The 20991-nt window shown below is 39.2% G+C and overlaps 4 protein-coding genes and 1 pseudogene across 5 annotated transcripts; 4 read left to right on the top strand and 1 right to left on the bottom strand.

Annotated features, from left to right (window-relative positions):
- Positions 1–2314: 2314 nt before the first annotated feature.
- On the top strand, positions 2315–6212 carry NPGR1 (no pollen germination related 1). Of its 2 annotated transcripts, none has more exons than XM_008222112.3 (6): positions 2315–2846; positions 3215–3506; positions 3619–3877; positions 4104–5335; positions 5425–5572; positions 5717–6212. In XM_008222112.3, exons 2-6 carry the CDS (start codon positions 3309–3311, stop codon positions 6025–6027), a joined length of 2148 nt encoding a protein of 715 aa, XP_008220334.2. In that variant the 5' UTR covers positions 2315–2846; positions 3215–3308; the 3' UTR covers positions 6028–6212. The 2 variants fall into 2 exon arrangements, with proteins under 2 accessions (XP_008220334.2, XP_088901859.1); XM_089045733.1 differs by having other exon boundaries at positions 2654–2780.
- Positions 6177–7892, bottom strand: LOC103320427 (uncharacterized). Its single transcript, XM_089045734.1, has 4 exons — positions 7735–7892; positions 7168–7273; positions 6791–6839; positions 6177–6392 (listed from the first exon to the last, which is right to left on the bottom strand). Exons 1-3 carry the CDS (start codon positions 7842–7844, stop codon positions 6825–6827), a joined length of 231 nt encoding a protein of 76 aa, XP_088901860.1. The 5' UTR covers positions 7845–7892; the 3' UTR covers positions 6177–6392; positions 6791–6824.
- Positions 7893–8050: 158 nt separating this feature from the next.
- On the top strand, positions 8051–10450 carry ZCW7. The gene is made up of 5 exons (XM_008222113.2): positions 8051–8641; positions 8747–8888; positions 9226–9385; positions 9632–9829; positions 10064–10450. The coding sequence occupies exons 1-5, from the start codon at positions 8113–8115 to the stop codon at positions 10067–10069; spliced, it is 1035 nt and encodes a 344-aa protein (XP_008220335.2). The 5' UTR covers positions 8051–8112; the 3' UTR covers positions 10070–10450.
- Positions 10451–11670: 1220 nt separating this feature from the next.
- LOC148919629 (F-box/LRR-repeat protein At3g26922-like) lies at positions 11671–14695 on the top strand. The gene is made up of 4 exons (XM_089045907.1): positions 11671–11697; positions 11980–12900; positions 13006–13158; positions 13589–14695. The coding sequence occupies exons 1-2, from the start codon at positions 11671–11673 to the stop codon at positions 12862–12864; spliced, it is 912 nt and encodes a 303-aa protein (XP_088902033.1). The 3' UTR covers positions 12865–12900; positions 13006–13158; positions 13589–14695.
- A 1953-nt stretch (positions 14696–16648) lies between these two features.
- LOC103320470 (putative pre-mRNA-splicing factor ATP-dependent RNA helicase DEAH5 pseudogene) lies at positions 16649–20307 on the top strand (annotated as a pseudogene).
- Positions 20308–20991: the final 684 nt, after the last annotated feature.

Below are 20991 nucleotides of genomic sequence, written 5' to 3' on the forward strand. Positions count from 1 at the left end.
GAAATCTCTGATAATGGGTTGGACCGTCATATAACATTGGGTTGGCCCAGTATGACTGTATTGTGGACTGAGGCCTAAAATGCATGGCTAAACATAACTAAGTCCTCGTGAATCTTTTCAATAATAGATATTCTCACACTTGATAAAATGAAAATGAACAAGGAATCAATTAATCCACGGGGTCATAAAACACGGTGTGGCATGAAAACCAGCATTAATACTAATTAATATTCACTAACCATGCATGCATGCAGACTCATACAGACAATTAATATGACCACGCTTACGGCCATGATCAGAGGTAAAAATCAAATATTTAAGCAAAGGAGGAGGAGGACAAATCACAAGTAGTAGGGCAAAAGCAAATATTTAAGCAAAGGAAGAGGAACAGGAAGGAGGAGGACAAGTCACATCACAAGTAGCAGGGTATAGTAGTGGATTGGAAATTGGAAGAATCAAGAAGGATGGAAACCTGGCTGATGGGAATAGTTATAGGCGTGTTTGTGTTTCTGGTGTTGTTGGCCTTTATGATTATGTTTATACGTTATATCTTGCCAAGAATTCATAACTAAATGAGGGGCTTTATATTCTTGTAATAAATTGATTATTTGACACTACTTTATATTTATATATCACCTACATACAGTTCTTCGAAAGATTTGTTTCCATTCACATTTTTTTTCCCTTTTTTTTACCGGTAATTTTAGCGTTAGCATTGTGTTACATTCCACTCATGTTATAAGACCACTAGTGCTTTTGTTAATGAAGCAGATAATGCGTGCCAAGGGAGGAGGTTAGAGTTTTTTATTTTTATTTTTTGAAGTAAACTATTACTTACTTTTATTTTATTTTTCGTAAATAAAAAATTAAAATTGGTTGTTGTATATTGAGAGTTTCATTAAAACACCCAAAATATGAGCTGAAATTATAAAAAAATTCAACACCCAAAACACTTTATAAACACACCCAAAACTTATTATTACACACACTCAAAACCCATTTATAAACACACCTAAAAAATATACAATTATTAATTTTAAGATTGATTTTGAGTGTGTTTTATATTTAAATAATGTTTGAATTTTTTTATAAATACATATCTAGGATTGATTTTATTTATAAATTTGTATTGTATATTTGGTAAGCAATAATTGAAGGCATCAGCCAAATTGTGAAATTGTGAGATTGTGAGAGTGAGAATATGAATATGATTTGGGAAGGACGTGAGGAGGTGGAGGTGGGACTCCCCGAAGAAAAGCTGCAAAGCCAAGGGGAGAACTGGGAAGGGGGACACTCTCTGCTCAATGTGTCAGAAGCCCATTTTCAGAAAAGTTGCAAAACGACACCAAAACCATCACTGCACTCTGCTCCCTCCCCATGGATCTCATATGAGAGGAAAAAAGGTAGGCCCATCACGTGTTCTATTTTACATTTTTTTTTTAAATAATAAAAGTAATTTCATGTGATTTTACAGTGTGAAGATTTGGAGTGACTATAGAGTGACATCGTAATAATATAATTATGTGGTACGACTTGTCTTCGTGTTATAAATGCTGAAAAATATCAACTTTCTCGTGTATAATAATGAGTGGTGATTTTTCCACTTTTTTTTTTCTTCTATTTTATTCACTTACACTTCTTTTTTATAACTAAAAAGAAATATAAGTGGATAAAATAGAAGTGAAAAATCATTGTCCATAATAATTTCTCAAAGAGGTGGTCTGTGTTTTGGTGTTTGCTAATAATGCGATAATAAAGCAAGAATCAGATGCGCCAATCTCGTTGCATGGTGTGTTTTATCTTTGGAATATTAGACCATTGGAGCATTGGGGTCTGTTTAATTTGTTCTTCTTGAGCAACGTGCCTGTGCGATGCCGGAGAGGCAAAATATAAAATTTTAAACCTCAAAAGAAAAAGACTTAAAAAGGCTATCTATATCTATGTGATGGTACCGTGATGTCCTACTTTTGCTTAATCTATTGCTTAATCTATGTTAAATGAACCATAATATTTCAAACTTCCAGTAACTTTTAACCTCCAAAAAAAAGAAATCTGAATAAACAAATGCAGAGGCCTTGAACATGATATCATGTTAGCTGAATAAACAAATGAAGAGGCTAACCAGCAAGCCAAGTCAGCAACCCATAACCACAACACATGCTCCAGCAGATGTCAAAACACAACCAAGCCAATCCAGCTATTTTGAATTCAAAATGCTGCTACTTTTTTTTCTTGGATTTGTAGTGATATGGGCACCTTTGTCTCTTCGGCCAATGTGGTCCCTTTTATACAAGCAAAGACTTTGCTTACAATTATATCTGTGTCCATACAAGGAAGGAGATTATTTCTGAAGCAACAGCTATTCTCTACTTTCTTTTTCTGCCATATATTTCAAAATCCACCACAAAATTTTCTTTTCCCACCCAATAGTTATATTATGTTATTCAAAGAACATCACTTGATTAGCTAATTTATAGTTTACCATAATATTTTTTAGACTGCAAATGCTAAACACAAACACTAATTAGCCTATCCCACTAGCAATGCCTGAGGCCTGCAAGTCTGCAACAACTTTTGCCTAGGCAGGCAAAGCTTTCTGTACCAAGCAAAGTCAGCTGATAGAAAAAGACCAAAACATCAAATATCAGATCACTGAATCCAGCTTATTATATTTGTTTTTCTTTCCATCGTCACACAGTCGGCATTGGGTTTATTGAACCTGAGAAAACGAAAAGATTCCAAATTCTGAAAAACCAGAAAACCGAGACTTGAACTGAGAGGTAGCTTTCAAGCTTTCGACAACTGCTACAGATCACGTTTTGGATTGCGTTTTTCTTTCTGTCTGGGTAGGTTAAAAAAACTTTGTTATCTTTGTTTGTCTTGCACTTTTCAACTTCCTCGACCTGATTGTCTTCTGCTTATTTCTCTATTTCAAAGACTCAGTCTTTTGCCTCCAAATATGTCCCCATAGAGTGTCTTTTTCTGTGTTTGTTTGTTATTATAATACTTTGATTTTGCTGGGTTTTGTTGTTCGGTAAGGCCTATGCTGCTTTGGGGATCTACGTTGTTTCTTTGTGTTTTTTGACCATTGTTTAATCCGCACAACTCATTACGTATTTCCGTTGTTGCTTGCGTTGATTTTGTTTCTTCAATAATAGCAGCGAACTGGATGTTGGGTTAATGATAATGACATGTTTGTACAACTCATTTCTAGGCGGACACACGTGAAACAAATCACAAAGAAGTGATTTTGTTGCCTCAGATTTTCTGGGTGAAATCACCACTATCCAAGTTCATCTTTGGACAAGATGCTGTGTGCTTGTTCAGGAGAGCAATTTAAATTCGAAGAGCCAGAGCCACCTCACTCGCCGGAGTCACTTGCCACGAGGGACTTTTCGGCCAGTGGTCTTTCGTCGAGGACCGGAGACTGGGAATCAAAATTTGAAGACATCCAAGTAGATGAAGCTGAATCCACTCTAAAAGAGGCTCTATCTTTGAACTATGAGGTGGGTCTTCTTGTTTTCTGAAGTAAATTTGATTACATGAAACTAGCTTGTTCATACAATTGGCCTCTTCGTTCTACAAAATTTTGATGTTTCCCTTCTGAATGAGCTTCAGGAAGCCAGGGCCTTGCTGGGGAGGCTTGAATTCCAAAGAGGGAATTTTGATGCTGCCCTTCAGGTGTTTCAAGGTATTGACATTAGAAGTTTAACTCCAAGGATGGCCAAGGCCATTGTTGAGAGAATTAGGCAGAAAAAACCACGTCCTAAAGGCGGTCATGTGCTTCCCAGTGTCATGTCTATGCACTCTGTGAGCCTACTTATTGAAGCTATATTGCTTAAGGCAAGATCACTGGGGGAACTTGGAAAATTTATAGGTATTGCATACTCTTTCATGGTTGCTTATGTGTTCTTTTAATAATTGATGGGAAGGTTTTTTTTTTTTTTCCTTCTTTGGAGCATAATTCAGCTTTTGATTGAGATTGGTAGATGGCATTGGGCATCAAATTCTCCAGTGAATTAGATTGCATTGAGATTGGCATATTGAGTTCTTTTGATTTGTATTGATTAGTTTGGAAGTTCTCATACTTTCTTATTCATCAGAGGCTGCAAAGGAGTGCAAAGTTATTCTTGATACAGTTGAGTCGGCACTACCTAATGGAATGCTTGATGACATCTGTGAGGACTGCAAATTGCAGGACATGTTTCACAAAGCACTGGAGTTGCTCCCCAGTTTATGGACAAAGGCAGGCTATCTTGACGAAGCTATTACTGCATATCGCCGGGCTCTAGTCAAGCCATGGAATTTGGAACCTAAGAGGCTGGCTGATGTTCAGAAAAACTTAGCTTGCACGTTACTCTATGGTGGTGTTGAAGCAAGCCTTCCTCCTCAGTTACAAATATGGGGCACAACTATGCCCAAAAATAATACAGAAGAAGCACTTTTGTTGTTGTTAATACTTATGAAAAAGGTGGCTTTGCGCGAGATAAAGTGGGATCCAGAAATTATGGATCATCTGACTTATGCACTTTCTGTTACCGGATTGTTTGAATTATTAGCAGATCATGTGGAGCAAGCACTTCCAGGATTATATAGACGAGCTGAGAGATGGTACTTTCTTGCTCTTTGTTATAGTGCCTGTGGACAAAATGAAGTAGCTTTGAACCTTTTGAAAAAGGTTGCAGGCTGTTCCGAAGCAAAGAACAAGCCCCACTTCCCCTCTTTTCTCTTGGGAGCAAAATTGTGTTCCCAAGATCCAATTCATGCTCGTGAAGGGATTGCATTTTCGCGTAAAGCCATTGACTTGGTAAATTATCAATGTGAGCATTTCATGGGTCAAGTTCATAAATTTCTTGGTGTTTGCTATGGCGGTGCAGCAAGAGCTTCTGTATTGGATTCTGAAAGAATGTTTTTTCAAAAAGAGTCTCTGAACTCTCTAAACCATGCTGTTCGTAATGAGGAGGAGAATCCTGAGGTCATGTTTAGTCTTGGCCTGGAAAATGCAGTGCAGAGGAATCTGGATGCAGCTTTCAATAATGCAATGAAGTACTCCAATATGATGGCTGGCAGCTCAGGACAAGGTTGGAAGTTATTAGCCCTTGTAGTTTCTGCAGAGCAGCGCTTCAAGGACGCTGAAACCGTAGTTGATTTTGCTTTGGATGAAGCCGGAAGAGTGGATCAGTTAGAACTGCTCAGATTGAAGGCTGTGCTACAAGTTGCTCAAGAAAATCCCAAGCAAGCAATAGAAACCTATAGAATATTGCTCACTCTTGTTCAAGCACAGAGGGATCTGCAAGCTAAAAACTCTGAGCAAGAGCCACCCTTCCATTCTGAGGTTTGCATTCCTTAACGAGTAAAATCACTTTTTGAAGTCACTATGTTTTTGCCCTTTCTCTGTTAAACCTTTTATTCTTTCCTCCGCAGGCATTTGTGGAAAGTAATTTGGAGAAGGAAGCCTGGCGGGACTTGGCAACCATTTATACAAAACTTGGTTTGTGGACTGATGCAGAAATATGTGTCAACAAAGCCAAGTTGATTGAATTTTATTCAGCCCATAGTTGGCATACCACAGGTAGGATTTTCCCTCCATTTTATTGTCATTCAAATGTCAACGATAAATCGTGTACGAGCATGAGAAACAAATGCTTGCGAACTTATATTGCTTATATTACTTCAATTCATATCCATTCATCTAATGCTCCTTACACATTTGCAGGTATGTTGTTTGAAGCTCAATCACAATACAGGGAAGCCCTAATTTCATTCTCAGTCTCATTGTCAATAGAGCCAGATTATGTTCCAAGCATTGTTTCTACTGCAGAAGTATTGATGAAACTTGGTAGCCAATCGCTCCCTATAGCTAGAAGCTTTTTAATGAATGCGCTAAGATTAGAACCAACGAACCACGAGGCATGGTTGAACCTGGGATTGATTTCGAAAAGGGAAGGCTCCTTACAACAAGCAGCAGACTTTTTTCAAGCTGCACATGATCTTCAGCTGTCAGCTCCAGTTAAAAGTTTTGTGTAATAATTTTGTGGCTTCCCAATTATTCTCAAGCATACAACTTTGAGAATAATAGACTTTGTACGTATAGGAGGATGGTTATTGCTTGTTCCACTGATAAATTGTAGTCGAAATTATGTCACTAGATGGAGCAACTATAAACGAAACTAAAATTGTTGCACAGAGAAATGAATGGCCAGATTTCATTATTAGAAGATGCACCAAAGCAAGAATTTTGCAATTGTTATTGTTCTCCTGACATTCCATATACACAATAAATGACACAGTGAATGTTGATTGATAAACAAAGTTTGCTTTGGAGATCTAGAGTATTTGTTCTAGGCAGAAGAGGACTTGGCAGTCCAAACATGGCTGTATCTGTATAAACACTGCAGAGAAAACAAACGTAAATTGTGAGAACAACAAAAACAAAAATGTCGAAACTGTTTATAAGAAAGAAAGAAAAAACTGTTGCTGCACGACTGCAGGTGTGAACTTCTTGAATGTGATAGCTGTAACACTATCTTCCTTGCTTAAGAAATTCTTAGACAAAAAGAAACTCCTGTCTATCAGAATTAATATTCACCCTGTTACATAGACGTTCTTTACCACTTTATCTTTTGTAAAGTCCCATATATCAAAGATAATATGCCCAAAACGGACGGACTTATAGCCTACAATGATGTGTGTCATACGAAACTTGTTTTCACCCATAAGTTGAAACCATCACAGGGTGATACTTCACAGAAAACTTATTTTACAGGGTATATCCCGTTCATAGACTTACAATTGGAAGTTGTTGGAGAGACGAAAGCTCCGCCTCAACCCATCGACCACTGCATCCACAACACGAACAAATAGTCAAACATATGAACTATCTGATTTCAACAAACATGCACATCACACTTTGGTATCAAGAGTGCAAAGGTCGCAGAAAAATTTGAAACCCAGCACATCATAAGAATAAGATACATCATAGAATGACATCATAGGTCATATTTTATCCGCATCATATAAAATTAGCATAAAAGCAACAGAGATTGGCATTTAAACCACTAAAACCTACAGGACAGTCCTATGATATTATTGAAGATGTTGACAGCGTAGCTCAGATACATCAGCATCAATTTTCCAACACAAAACTTGGAAATTCAGTACTCAAACCTTTAATACTGGTTCGCCTTTGTTAGCGCTGGCAGCTTGCTTTGAAGCCGCCTGTTGCTGTGCACGCGCAGCTCTTCCTGCTGCAGACTTTTCGAATTCTTCTTGCCTGCAATTGTGGTTGCATTATATTAGTTCATTCAAATAATTAAGAAACCACTATGTGGGTACATGAGTAAAGTCTCCATTGAGTTGCCATATAATGCTAGCACACACACGTTTAATTTTATTATTATTACAATCAAAGCCAAATCCTGCAGGCAGAAATATCCTATGGCGTTGAAAATTGCTTAAATACAGAGGCAGTTTTATGTGTTTACAAAAATTTAAATCCGTTTCATAAATCACTTTTATTTGTTTCCTTTTTCCGTCATCACTTTCATCTAATTTTTCCCTATCCATGATGAAATTAAACGAAAAACATATACTTTATGAAAGGAAAATTATTAATCGATCCAAAAATAATATCTTTACATAAGTTTGGTTGCAACTAGATGTAATTGACAATGCCAAACGAATTCAGATATCCAAATTTCGCAAATGAATCGATTGAGAAAAATCTATATATACCTTCTCTGGGCGGCTTCGGCAGCTTTGGCAAGAGCTTCCGCGGAGGCTATTCTGTCTTCTTCTTTTCTCTGTGCTTTGTTGCCTCCATCGAAACAACACAGCAGCCCCATCTCTCTCTTCTCAATCTGTGAGTTTTGCTTCGATTGACTTCTTATACAGTTTCTTTTTTGGTAATGACACGTTGCGATGTCCGGATCGAATGCCGCGTGCCACGTCATAAAGTCAGAGCATCTTGTCATCTTGCCAGCCTTGCCAAACGACGTCGTGGTATGTCTTTGATAGATTAAATTAGCTAAACGCGGCGTTTCATTGGTTTTGCCTTCTTCTTGAGTGACTCTGCGGAAGCTATTGGCTCCTCCTGAAACCTAATTTGCAGAGATGACGAACAAACCGTTGGATTCACTACCTCCTACTGAAACACTAGAGATAGAGAGTGGATTGTCGCTGGTGCCACGCGTAAGGCTCAATCTCACAGTGTACTCGTCGAGCCAAGTTGTGACCAAACCCATCGATGAGTGGAAGATGAAGCAGACGCTGATAGACTTCCTAAAGAACTCGCTTTCTGTCTCCATCACCGTCCCTGAAGATGACCTCCAGGTCAGACGGCTCAAGGACCTCAAGAAGCGTAAGCGCGATGACCCTGTAGCTTTCGGTACACTGTTCATTCGCGACCTGGGGTTTCTGAACAAGACCAGTAAGAGAAACGATGGTGAGGAAGAAGAAAAGGACGTAAAGGAGTTGGAGAAGAAGTTCCTGGACTGGAGAAAGTACATTGTTGAGAAAATGGATGGGATTGAGCTCAATATCGAAGGGGTCAAGTACAAGCTAAACGTCGAAGTTCCGGAGTCTGATAATTTTGAGGCCATGAAGAAAGCTTGGGAGGAGTTTTACGCTTTTGGAAGTCGGGGTTTGTAATGATTTTTATCGGCTCAGAGCCTCAGGTTGAGCTTTGAATTTCGATGGAGTTCAATTTAAGTGAATTTGGTTCGATAAAGTTTGGTTCCTTTTGCAGGGCTTTCGACGAGAGGGAGGCAAGAGCCTGATACCATAATACTGAGGGGTGCTCCGTCACGCTGGTTTGCAGAGCCCCGGGTTTCTTCGAAGCCTTCAATGCTGGTTACCCATACCATCTTTTCTACATTTGGGAAGATAAGGCATGCCAACGTCTTTGTTCTCCAACTCTATTTCTTATTGTTTTATAGAAATCCTGATGTGTTTGAATTCTTTGTAATTTTTGAACACTAGCTTTTCATCAACTGTACTTTAGTTCTAAACGTTTGCCTAAACACTAATGTTTTGATTGAGCTTAAAAAGGTACTTAACAAAAGAAAAAGAACAGCAAACATGCGAAGCTATATTGCAATCTTCAACTTTTTTCTCGTTGCCTTTGTTATTAGCTCATGTGTGTATCCTCACTAGCATCCATGGCGTAATGGCCTTAGCTAATCATTATCATTCCTGTTGCTGCCCCTTTTTAATTACAATCTTTAGGAATCTTAATGTTGCTGAGGACGATGGTCTAGGTAAGGATGCCAACGAAGATGGTGGGGACTTAATTTCAGGTCTCCATTGTAAGATTGTGGTTCAGTTCGAGAAATACCAGGACTTCTATAATACTTTCAAGGTGTTATGTGGCCGCTCATTCCGGAAGGTAAGCAGTTGTTTTTCTCGTTATACAGTTTTTATAATTTTGTTAGGAGTGATATAAGATATAAATTATAATGAGTGTTGTCTATCAAACTTGTCAAAATGTTGAGATATGATGCTAAAAGAACCTGTAGTGGAATTTATGTTTGGACTTATTAATCACCTTTTTTTTTGTCTCTTGGTGGTAATTTTTTATATTTTTTTGGTCAAGTTTCTTGGTGGTAACTAAACGTTCCTTTCTGTGGAGCAGCAAGGATCTCAATTGAGGGCTGATTATGAGGTTACGTGGGACAAGGATGGATTTTTCCGATTCTCAAGAAATCAACCGCATGAAAATAGTAGCAGGATACGGGAAACAGCAACAACACAGCACAGAAGTGAAGCTCCAAGGCATCGGCAACACATCTCTCAATTCAGTTCCAACCAAGCTCCCCGCAAGAGGTTTAAGGTTAGAAACTAAGTGCGAAAATAACCAAGTAAAACGATTGGGCGGTCAAACAGGCTTTCAATGTTTCCCAGATGGGTCCAGCTGTAATTGGTCCACTGGCCGAAACTCAAATCAACTAGCAAATCTTATGTTTATATGGTTACCATTTATTTACCAAAAAGGAAACTTCACCTTACTTCAAGCCTTTTTGGTGTTCTCTCCAATGGTGACATAAATGTTTCTGTTTGAATACAGGAATAGGGCAGTTGATCTGAAAATTCCCTATGGAGCCGGGAGTTTGAAGTGTTAGAATATGGCATGAGTCAATGTATGACAGAAAAGACTAGTCTTCAACTCTCTTATTGGTTGGTGGACATGATGCCCTGCACAACATCACAGCAGCACTTTATTTTTTAGGAGTTGTTAAATCGTACATTCAAGTGGGGCATTTCAATCCTGAAAGAAGAAGAAGAAATGTTTGCTATTTGCTTCATCATCCTTTTTTTCCCCTAACGGTTTGTAATGTATCCTTGGTCTTGGGTGTAAGAATTTTGAGTGTTTGAATAGTAAGAAATTGAGTGGAGATGACTCTGTTGGTCGATTTGCTTTGATTTGATTTGAATAGTAAGAGATTTATAAGAACCCTATAAGAGTTTATAATGTATCAAGTCTTTATATGTTAAGAACCCCAATAAGAGTTCATATTGTTATTTCATTATCACACCATATCTTAACACAAATAACAGTCATTGAAATATTACTCTATTACACACCGGCGGACATGCACAATACTTTTCTTCTTTGTGCTAATTTAGAACTGTGTTTTAGAGTTGTAATCACACTTCAATTCTAATCAAAGTTTATTTTGACTGGACGCCAACATCCGAATTAAAAACAAAGTCCACCCTATTGGACATAGGGGTGGGCGTGGTTGGGTTGGGTTGGGTCGGTTTTAATCCCAACCTGTAACCCAACAGGGCATATAGCAGCTTATGATTTCTTGTTGCGCTCTTGTACCCATCACATACTACATATTGTGTCCAAGGTGGAAGCTGAAGCTGCCCTATAGCTTTCCCTTTCGGCTTTTACCTGTGTGTAACAAAAAATATGCTTCAAAGTCTTTGAAGCATTTATATCTGGATAGTTGTATTCTTATGCCACCTTCTCAATTTTTTGTTGCATTCTACTATTTGATAACCCTTCGACGGGAAGCTACATGGGTTGGTGAATATTTCATGCTTGCTATCCAATTCTCCATTCCTTCAAGTCTTGCGCTTGAAAGCTGCACATTGCCAACTGATTTGGAGATTGTTGGTCCATCCCTTCACCACCTGTAGGTGATTGGCTGTCATTACAAAGGAAATGTTATGATTTCTGCCCCGAAACTCACTGTTTTTGAAGGCAGAGGAGATCTTTTGTTGTTGGACGAGTAGCAATTATTGAAGGCAGAGGAGAGCTAAATTTGAGTTCAGGAAGATTGCACATTGATGCCGTTTTGAGTGTTTAAATCTAGAGTTTGTGTTTTGTTTATTATCAATAATCTGTTATGAGTCCTTAATGTGTTATGATTATTTGGTACTCTAGATTAAAAAAAACATGATAGTTTTAAAAGCGCTTTTTAGCAAAAGGCTCAATAAAATATCAAAAGCACTTTTATCGGTGTAGACACTGTCAAACATGCCCTAAGGAGGTTGCAATCATTTTTATGGGCAAAAGCCTTTTGCAAATATTGTGCATAATTAGATGTCTGGTGTATGCATTGGTTAATGGGATCTGGAACGTATGTTACAGAGGAAGAGCTAGATTTAATAAGGACAAAATAGTAAAACCGTCAGTTAAAATAGAAGATAGTAATTTAAAAAATGGATGAGATACAAGAATCTTTAGAGGTAAGGAAGTTTGCATTTACCCTGCTTTGCTTCTACTTTCTCCGTGCTATGTCTATCAATGGCTATATACTCTGCTCTGCTATTCCATTCTAATTATTGAGAGTATAATTTTCTTTTAATGTCTTGAATTTTAATCTACTTAGTTATTTTCTCGTACAAATTCGAACTCTGTTGTGTTACCTGCTGTAACAAATTTACTGTTTATTTAGTGATTCTCAAATTTGTTATTAATGCTTTGTTGTGGTAACTTGTTTTTTATATTTTATTTTTTGCATCTACCAGGCTAACAGGGACAGGATCAGTGAATTACCTGATTGTATTGGTTCCTATATTGTGTCTAAGTTAACAATCAAAGATTTGGTTACAACCAGCGTACTGTCAAAAAGATGGCTAAGGATGTGGAAATTAAGGAGAAATCTTGTTTTTGATATTCCCAACATGTTCAATATTGATCTTCCACCTCTGTGGGAAGGTGCTGGGCTGGATATCGACCATGAATTCCTTGATCAGGTTACTGATGAATATGTGAGACGAGTTGACCAATTCATGCGGACCTTCCCAGGGCCAAAGATAGTTTCTTTCAGGCTGACCCACTATATTGATGTTCGCAAGTATGTTTCTTTTGTCGACAAATGGGTTGCTCGTGCAATTGCAATGGGAGTTGAAGAGATTGCTATGCTCTCGTACCCATCACTTACTACATTTTATGTGCCCAGGAAGAAGCGGCCCTACAGGTTTCCCTTTCAGCTCTTACCAGTGTGTAACAAAAAATATTTGAAGCATTTGTATCTGGATGGTTGTACTCTTATGCCATCTTCTCAATTTTTCACTGCATTTTACTATTTGATAACCCTTCGACTGGAAGCTACATGGGTTGGTGAAGATTTTATGATTTCTTTGCTATCCAATTCTCCATTCCTTCAAGTCTTGCGCTTGAAAAGCTGCACATTGCCATCTGATTTAGAGATTGTTGGCCCATCCCTTCACCACCTGGAGGTGATTGGCTGTCATTACAAAGGAAATGTTATGATTTCTGCCCCGAAACTCACTGTTTTTGAACATCGCAACTTATGGGAGTGGGAGAATATATTGAGAAAGATATTCTTACATGCATGGAAAGAGAAGATGATACCTCCCCTAATTTCACATTTCACTGGTTTTGCCTAGATTGAAAATCTCAACCTGCGCATGTCTTCTGGAGAAGTAAGCGATATAAGAGAACATTTTATACTATAGATATAGAATGTAATTAACCCCAACTTATAATATCATACATCTTTCTTATAATGTGTGTGTCTGAATTGGCAGATGCCAAGATTGCCAGGAAACATAGCTCCACTTAGGAATCTTAAGCAATTGGATTTGTCTGTAGATGAAGGTGATGCTCTAGGATGCTCAAATCTGTTGTGGGTTGTCCTCTTTCTGAAGGCTTCTCCTCTTCCGCAGAAGCTTACATATAGGGTGAGTCTGCATATTTAAACATAAATCTTTGGGTCTAACTACCCAATTATTAGTCTGACAATATTAACAGCACACTCATTATTTACAATGAAAATCACAACTCCCTTGATCACTTGCAGTCTCAGAGACCATTATTGTTATGTTGCATGGTCTTTCGAATCTATTATGCATTTTATCCTTTAATTATTAACTCAATATCTACTTGAAATTGATCTTTGTTCAGAGTGTCATCTCACATCCAAAATGGAAGCATTGCATTAGTAACTTATTTTAGGCCTCCCTACCCATTGGCAATTTATTTTCATGGGTTTGGATTGTGAAACTGATTGTCAATCAGTTAATTGTTAACTCAAAATCTATAACTGAAACTAACCTTTGATTTGTTTTGATTGTGAAACTGATTGTAAATCATTCTTCCTGCTTATTGCAGCGTCCAGAATCACCGCCTGGCTTCTCTGAAAATGAAGGAAGTGAAAGATGGCAACCGGAGGAGTTCACCCATAATCAATTTAAAGAAGTTGAAATAGCTGGATGTGTAGGTAGTTAATTGGTTCGAAGTCGAGCTTTCTATTTACATGCTGCCAAATGTGCAAGGTCTTGAGCAAATGGTCTTGAACCCCTCCCGGAGATACTATAACGGAGGTGGGAGTTGGATTGATGATGAAAAAATAACCAATCTTATGCAACTTGTTATTGCATAGAGAAGGGCCGATAAATGGTGAAAAGCTTCGAGACAAAGTTCCTGGCAGTGCAAAACTCGTATTGTTATGATGACCTACTTCCACTTCCATTAGGTTTGTTGGTTGGTCCTATGGGATGGGGCATGCTTAGTGAAGCACAAGTTGGGTGTTTGAATTTAGACTACTGCTTAAGTGTGTTGATCACAAAATCCATTAAAAACTTAGTACGAGCTCGGCTCCATTTGGACCAAGCGTGTGCTCCACCACTACGTCACATAGTTTTCTAAGATCCTCTGTGTTCACAGCACATTCATAGCTATATTTATGTAAAGGCTTGACATACTACAAGGAAATGAAACTACGTAACTGCAGAGGCCCCATTAGGGTTTAGGCATGTCAACCTAACTAGTTTAATTAATTATTTAATGACAATTGGCGTAATGAAATGTCTGTACTTAATAGTACATTGGTTTTTTTATGCGGTAATAATCAACATGTACTTTAATTTAGTCATATGAAACTGCACTCAGGGAGGAGCGTAGAGAAGGAAGCACTTTGCCGCAGGCTGGTGAGAGGAAGGAGGAGGATGCTCCTGGGAAAACTGGTGAGAGGAAGGAGGATGCTCCTGTGAAAACTCTCTATTCATCACCAGCTTCCCGATCTACAATGCGAAGATAGATTTCATTCAGGCAACTGAAGATGGTCCTGCCTCGTAAGTGTGTTCAACTTCACAGGCTTTGTATGGCCCCATTTTTATGTCCTCATCACTGAATTTTTTGTTACTTTTGGAGTGGTCTTGAGTGTAAGTTTTTTGAGTGCTTGAGTAGTAAGAAATTTTGTAAGTAAAAAAATGACTTTCTATAATTTATAATGTTGTCATGTTGTTTCATTCTCACATCATATCTTAACACAAATATAAGTCGCTAAAAGATTACACCATTGGAAGCCAACATAAAAATGGAAAAGACAGCCCCATAGACACTTATGACCACAATACTTTATTCTTCTCTATGCTGACTTGCATGAAACTGTGTTTTGGAGTTGTGATCAAAGTTTATTTTATTATTTTGAATTTGACATAACACCATCATCCAAATCCAAAACAAATTGGTGTACTCTATTGGACTTTTCGGTTCATAATCATGCTGTGTATTCTTCCAAATAATTCTTCTTTTTTGGTTTTGGATAGAGAGAGGCCGGGAAATAGTTGGTGAAAAGCTTCGAGACAGTTCCTGCCAGTCCAAAACTCGCAATGTTAAGACCCACTTTTTCCACTGGGTTGGTACCATTGGATGTGGGATGCTTATTGAAGCACAAGTTGGGTGTTTGACTTTAGACTACTGCTTATAATTAAGACCAGTTTTGCTAAATTTAATTTACTGTGCTTTGTTTAGACTACTGCTTAAATAAAGAAGCCTGTTTGCATGCAAGAATGAATCAGGTTAGATTGATTCTAATGTTTCTTGGTTACAAGGGGAATGAATTTAAAGGGAACTACAAGCTGAGGGGCCATTTGGGATTTCTCATGTTATAATCAAATTCTTGGCTAGGCTTGGCAAAATTGGAATTGAGCATGTTACTTGCCCAACAACACGCATTAGTGATTCATAGGAAATTAATTAGTTAGCACAACACTTTCTGGAAAAAATATTAAATACACAATATTTTAATGGATTGCGTTGGGTCAGTTTTAATCTCAACTCGTAATTCAACCCGATATATAGCGGTTTATAATTTATTGGACTCAAAGATCTGCTCATTATTAGGCCCCAACTCAACTCAATCCAAACTTTTGTGATCGGGTTAGGTGGTTCGGTTAGGTTAGGTTAACTCAAATTAAGCCTAGTCTTAAGTTTTGGTTCCAGCTCGTAACACAATCTTTTACATAGCAGTTTATAATTTTTTGAACACAATACCCACTCATTTTTAGGCCAACCCAACCCAATTCACTATAATTAGGTTGGTAAGTTCGGTCCGATTAACTCGAAATTGTGCCCACCCCTAACATATTATGTCCTCCTCCACCCTTTAGAGCATCCACAATGATGATCTCTATTTCTTAGCTAAAATTTGGCTAAGAATATAATAAAGCTATTTTAGGAGCTCTCTAAAAAAATTCAACTCCAACCATACTCCTTAATTTGGAAAGTCATAAATGCTTTAACTCTTTTTAATTGGTCCATCTCTATTATAAAATAAAATAAAAAATAGTTAGCATTAAATAAAAGTTTGAAATACTCATTAAATAAAGCAGCATTAAATTATAGGGAACCACTAGGAGTCATTTCTCTCTCCTCAGATTTAGGAGCTCCTAGAGGACTCCCTATTTTAGGAAGTGGATAGGGAGTGTGGTTGGAGTTGCATTTTTACGATTCCTCCCTAAAATTTGTCTAAGGAGGTGGTTTAGGGAGCCCATTGTGGATGCTCTTACAACCAAATATCAGCTTTGTTTGCAAGGAGAATTTTTAAGGGACCAAAACTGCATTTCTCATCACTTTAGGATTTCACCTGATTATGTGCAATCCGGTTCAATATAATTTCATAATTCGGTCCAATGTAATTTCACAATCCTTTCGACTAGAAATATGATATCAATCTAATTAACTTAGGCCAGCAAGCATATCCCAAACCCGATGTTTAAAGGAATTGAAACAGATTATCCAGACCAATAAAAAAGGACTAAAACAAATTCAAAATCTCCTAAACTCGCTAGGTAAGTCGGCAAATTTAATCCTGAACCCGATATGTAAAGGACTAAAACTAAAACAAAATCTCCTAAACTCACTAGGTTTGGTTGAGAGCTGGCAAATATGAAATCCTAAACCAAATAGGTAAAGGACTAAATCATCTATAAAAAGCCTTGAATCAGGTTTCCAAAATCGTAAGTTGAGTTCTGCTCATAACTCAAAATTTCCCAATTTTCTATTTCTAGTTCATAGCAAACCATCGTACGTGACCTTTTCTTTTTCGAATCAATCAATCTCCAGTCAACAAGTATGGCTGCTGCCACTGAAGATGGTTTCACGAAGCTCAACCACCTTTCCTTGCTCTCCAAGGTAGTTTCAGAGCTCGAAACTCATACGGGGTTGGGAGACGTTGTTCTTGCAGAGTTCATCACTGACTTGGGACGAAGCTGCGAGACTGTCGACGAGTTCAATTCCAAATTGCAGGAAAACGGTGCCCAGATGGCGGATTACTTTGTCCGTACACTCTTCACCATCATTCACGCAATCAGTCGTCCGAAGCCGCCGAAGCCTGAGAAGGTCTCGAAGAAAGACAGAGTCTTTGAGCCCGTGAAGGAAAATAGAAATTGCAGAGAAGAAGATGAAGAAGAAAGACGTGGAGGCAGGAAGGCTAGATATAGAGATAATGAACGAGATAGACATGAGAGGCGTAGAAGTGATGAAGAAAGGGAAAGAAGGCACAATGAACGTAACAGAGATGGGTGTGAATTGTATACTGTTCATAAGGGTAGGGTGGCCAGAGTGATGGACAACGGTTGCTTTGTTCAGTTGAATGGTCAGGGAGGGAGGGAGGGTTTGGTTCATGTTTCGCAGATTTCGAATCGGAGAATTCGTAATGCCAAGGATGTGGTGAAGAGGGATCAGGAAGTTTATGTCAAGGTGGTTTCGGTTTCGGGTAGGAAGTTGAGTCTTTCGATGAGGGATGTTGATCAGCGAACTGGGAAGGATTTGCTTCCCTTGGAGAAGAAGAGCTCGGAGGGTGACGGTCTTAGGACAAACCCATTGTCGTCAAAGGATAGGCCTGTGACTAGGATTGGTATTTCTGGGATTAGGATTGAGGAAGAGGATGATGTTTTTGTCCCATCACGCCGCCGGCCATTGAAGAGAATGAGCTCGCCCGAGAAGTGGGAAGTCCAGCAGTTGATTGCCTCTGGTGTTTTGAGCGTTACAGAGCATCCCATGTATGATGAAGAAGAAGCAAATGGTATGCTTTATCAAGAAGAGGGAGCTGAGGAAGAGACTGAGGTTGAAACCAGGGAGGACAAGCCGGGGTTTTTGGAATATTCTTTGGACATGTCCCCTGTGAAGATCTTGAAGAATCCAGAAGGGTCATTGAGCCGCGCAGCTGCACTTCGATCTGCGCTAGCTAAGGAGGATAGAGAAGTAAGCAGGCTGGCAAAAACCATGTTGAATTCTATCCCAAAGGATCTGAATCGTCCCTGGGAAGATCCAATGCCAGAGGCTGGTGAGAGGCAATTTGCACAAGAGCTTAGAGGTGTGGGTTTGTCAGGCTATGAAATGCCTGAGTGGAAGAAGGATGCTTTAGGGAAAACCATCAGTTTTGGGCAGAGGTCAAAGCTCTCAATTCAGGAACAGAGGAAGAGCTTGCCTGTCTACAAGCTGAAGGAACAACTGATTGAGGCAGTGCGTACTAATCCAGTGCTCGTCCTCATTGGTGAGACTGGTTCTGGTAAAACAACCCAGGTAACGCAGTACCTTGCAGAAGCGGGTTACACGACAAAGGGCAAGATTGGATGTACGCAGCCACGTAGGGTGGCTGCGATGTCTGTGGCCAAGAGGGTTGCTGAAGAGGTTGGTTGCCGTTTGGGAGAGGAAGTTGGCTATACAATTCGTTTCGAGGATTGCACTGGACCAGATACTGTCATCAAGTACATGACCGACGGTATGCTTCTTAGGGAGATTATGATTGATGAGAACCTTTCTCAATATTCCGTGGTGATGCTTGACGAAGCTCACGAGAGGACGGTCGCTACAGATGTGCTTTTTGGTTTACTTAAGCAGCTTTTGGACCGGAGATCAGACTTTCGTTTGATTGCCACATCTGCTACTCTGGATGCAGAGAGGTTTTCAGAATATTTCTGCGACTGTCAAATCTTCACCATCCCCGGGAGGCCTTTTCCCGTAGAGAAATTATACACCAAGCAGCCAGAAAGTGATTACCTTGACGCAGCTCTAATCACTGTCCTACAAATCCACTTAAAAGAACCCGAAGGTGACATCCTTCTCTTCTTGACAGGACAAGAAGAGATTGATTTTGCCTGCCAGACTCTATATGAGAGGATGAAAAGTCTTGGTAAAAATGTTCCTGAGTTGATTATTCTACCAGCATATAGCGCCCTTCCAAGTGAAATGCAGTCGAGGATATTTGATCCTGCTCCACCAGGGAAGAGGAAAGTAGTTGTGGCTACTAATATTGCTGAGGCATCACTGACCATTGATGGGATATTTTATGTAATTGATCCGGGGTTTGCTAAACAAAATGTTTATAACCCAAAGCTGGGGCTTGACTCACTGATCATAACTCCAATTTCACAAGCGTCGGCTGAGCAAAGAGCTGGGCGAGCAGGGCGTACAGGCCCTGGGAAATGTTACCGCCTCTACACTGAGAGTGCATACCGCAACGAGATGTCCCCAACTACAACTCCAGAAATCCAGAGGATAAATCTGGCGTCGACTGCACTTATGATGAAAGCTATGGGAATAAATGATCTCCTGAAATTTGATTTTATGGATTCTCCTCCAAGCCAAGCACTCGTTTCTGCCATGGAACAACTGTACAATTTAGGAGCACTAGATGAGGAGGGGCTGCTGACCAGATTGGGTAGGAAAATGGCTGAGTTTCCTCTGGAACCACCCCTGTCTAAGATGCTACTCGCCAGCGTGGACCTTGGATGCAGTGATGAGATGTTGACCATCATTGCAATGACTCAAACAGGCAATATGTTTCACAGGCCAAGGGAAAAACAAGCCCAGGCAGATCAGAAGAGAGCCAAGTTCTTTCAGCCAGAGGGAGACCACCTAACTTTACTTGCACTCTATGAGGCTTGGAAAGCAAGTAACTTTTCAGGGCCATGGTGTTTTAACAACTTTGTTCAGTCTCGATCTTTGAGGAGGGCACAGGATGTGAGAAAGCAGCTTCTGAGCATCATGGACAAGTACAAACTGGACGTTGTCAGCACAGGAAAGCACTATACAAAGATCAGGAAGGCGATTACCGCAGGGTTCTTCTTTCATGCTGCTCGAAAGGACCTGCAGGAGGAGGGTGGCTGCTACAGAACCCTGGTGGAGAACCAGCAGGTTTATATCCATCCAAGCAGTGCTCTGTTCCAGAAACAACCAGATTGGGTCATCTACCATGAGCTGGTTATGACCTCAAAAGAGTACATGCGCGAGGTGACAGCCATAGACCCAAAATGGCTGGTGGAACTGGCACCAAGGTCCTTCAAATTTGCAGAGGCTAACAAGATGAGCAAGCGCAAGCGTCAAGAACGCATCGAGCCGCTATATGACAGATACAATGAGCCTAACTCTTGGCGCCTCAGTAGGCGTCGTGCTTGAAGCTTGATATATATATTGGTCTTTATCTTGCATTGATTTCTCTGTAATGTAAAAAGAGAGTTGGCATATAAAGGTCTTGTATTGATTTCTTTGTAATGTAAAAGGAGATTAGCATATATGCTTTGGTATATAACATATAATACATTACCACATGTTGAAGTTTGAATTTCTAAGCTTAGTAGTATACTTTGGAAGAAATGTGAACACCCCCAGACTAATCACCAACTGTTTACTCTTTGTTAATTGCATGTCTAATCTGATTTCCATTTTTCAAAATCTGAAACAGACAAGAATTATTGTTCGTTTTCATTTGTTAAATTAATCGTACACTTGATTGGCATTTCAATGCTGAAAAAAGAAATACTGCTTCATCCTCTTCTCTCTTTTTTTTCCCAGTGGTTTGCAATTTATAGCGTTGAATCAATCTTTTTTGTTACGCGGAGTGGCCTTTGGCTGTAAGAATTGCAGATCACAGTTGCAGAGAGAGCATAGTTGGTCATACTTTTTCAAACTAGTAACATCAATTGACCTTCCATCAAAAAACCAATTCCTACTTGCTAGAAGAAGGTTTGTTTTTATGTCTTACTGAGTGTTACATTGGCCAACTCTTACCTTTGAGAAGCCTCATACTTTGGCTGAATCCCATTATTTTAGAATTAATGCTGTTTTCTAGTTGAACCAACCTCCCATGATTGTATGCAGTCTAACAGTGCCACCGGAGATCCTTACGTCGTGCCGTGGTGATAACTTTCCTCTTCTAAAGTCTTTGTCTGGTTACCTTCTGTCACTCATCCTCTTAAATAATTAGATGCCTTGACTGAGTTCTTAAG

The sequence above is a fragment of the Prunus mume genome, linkage group LG2 (assembly GCF_029339155.1).
Source record: "Prunus mume cultivar Tortuosa linkage group LG2, ASM2933915v1, whole genome shotgun sequence".
In the NCBI taxonomy this organism is placed as follows: Eukaryota; Viridiplantae; Streptophyta; class Magnoliopsida; order Rosales; family Rosaceae; genus Prunus; species Prunus mume.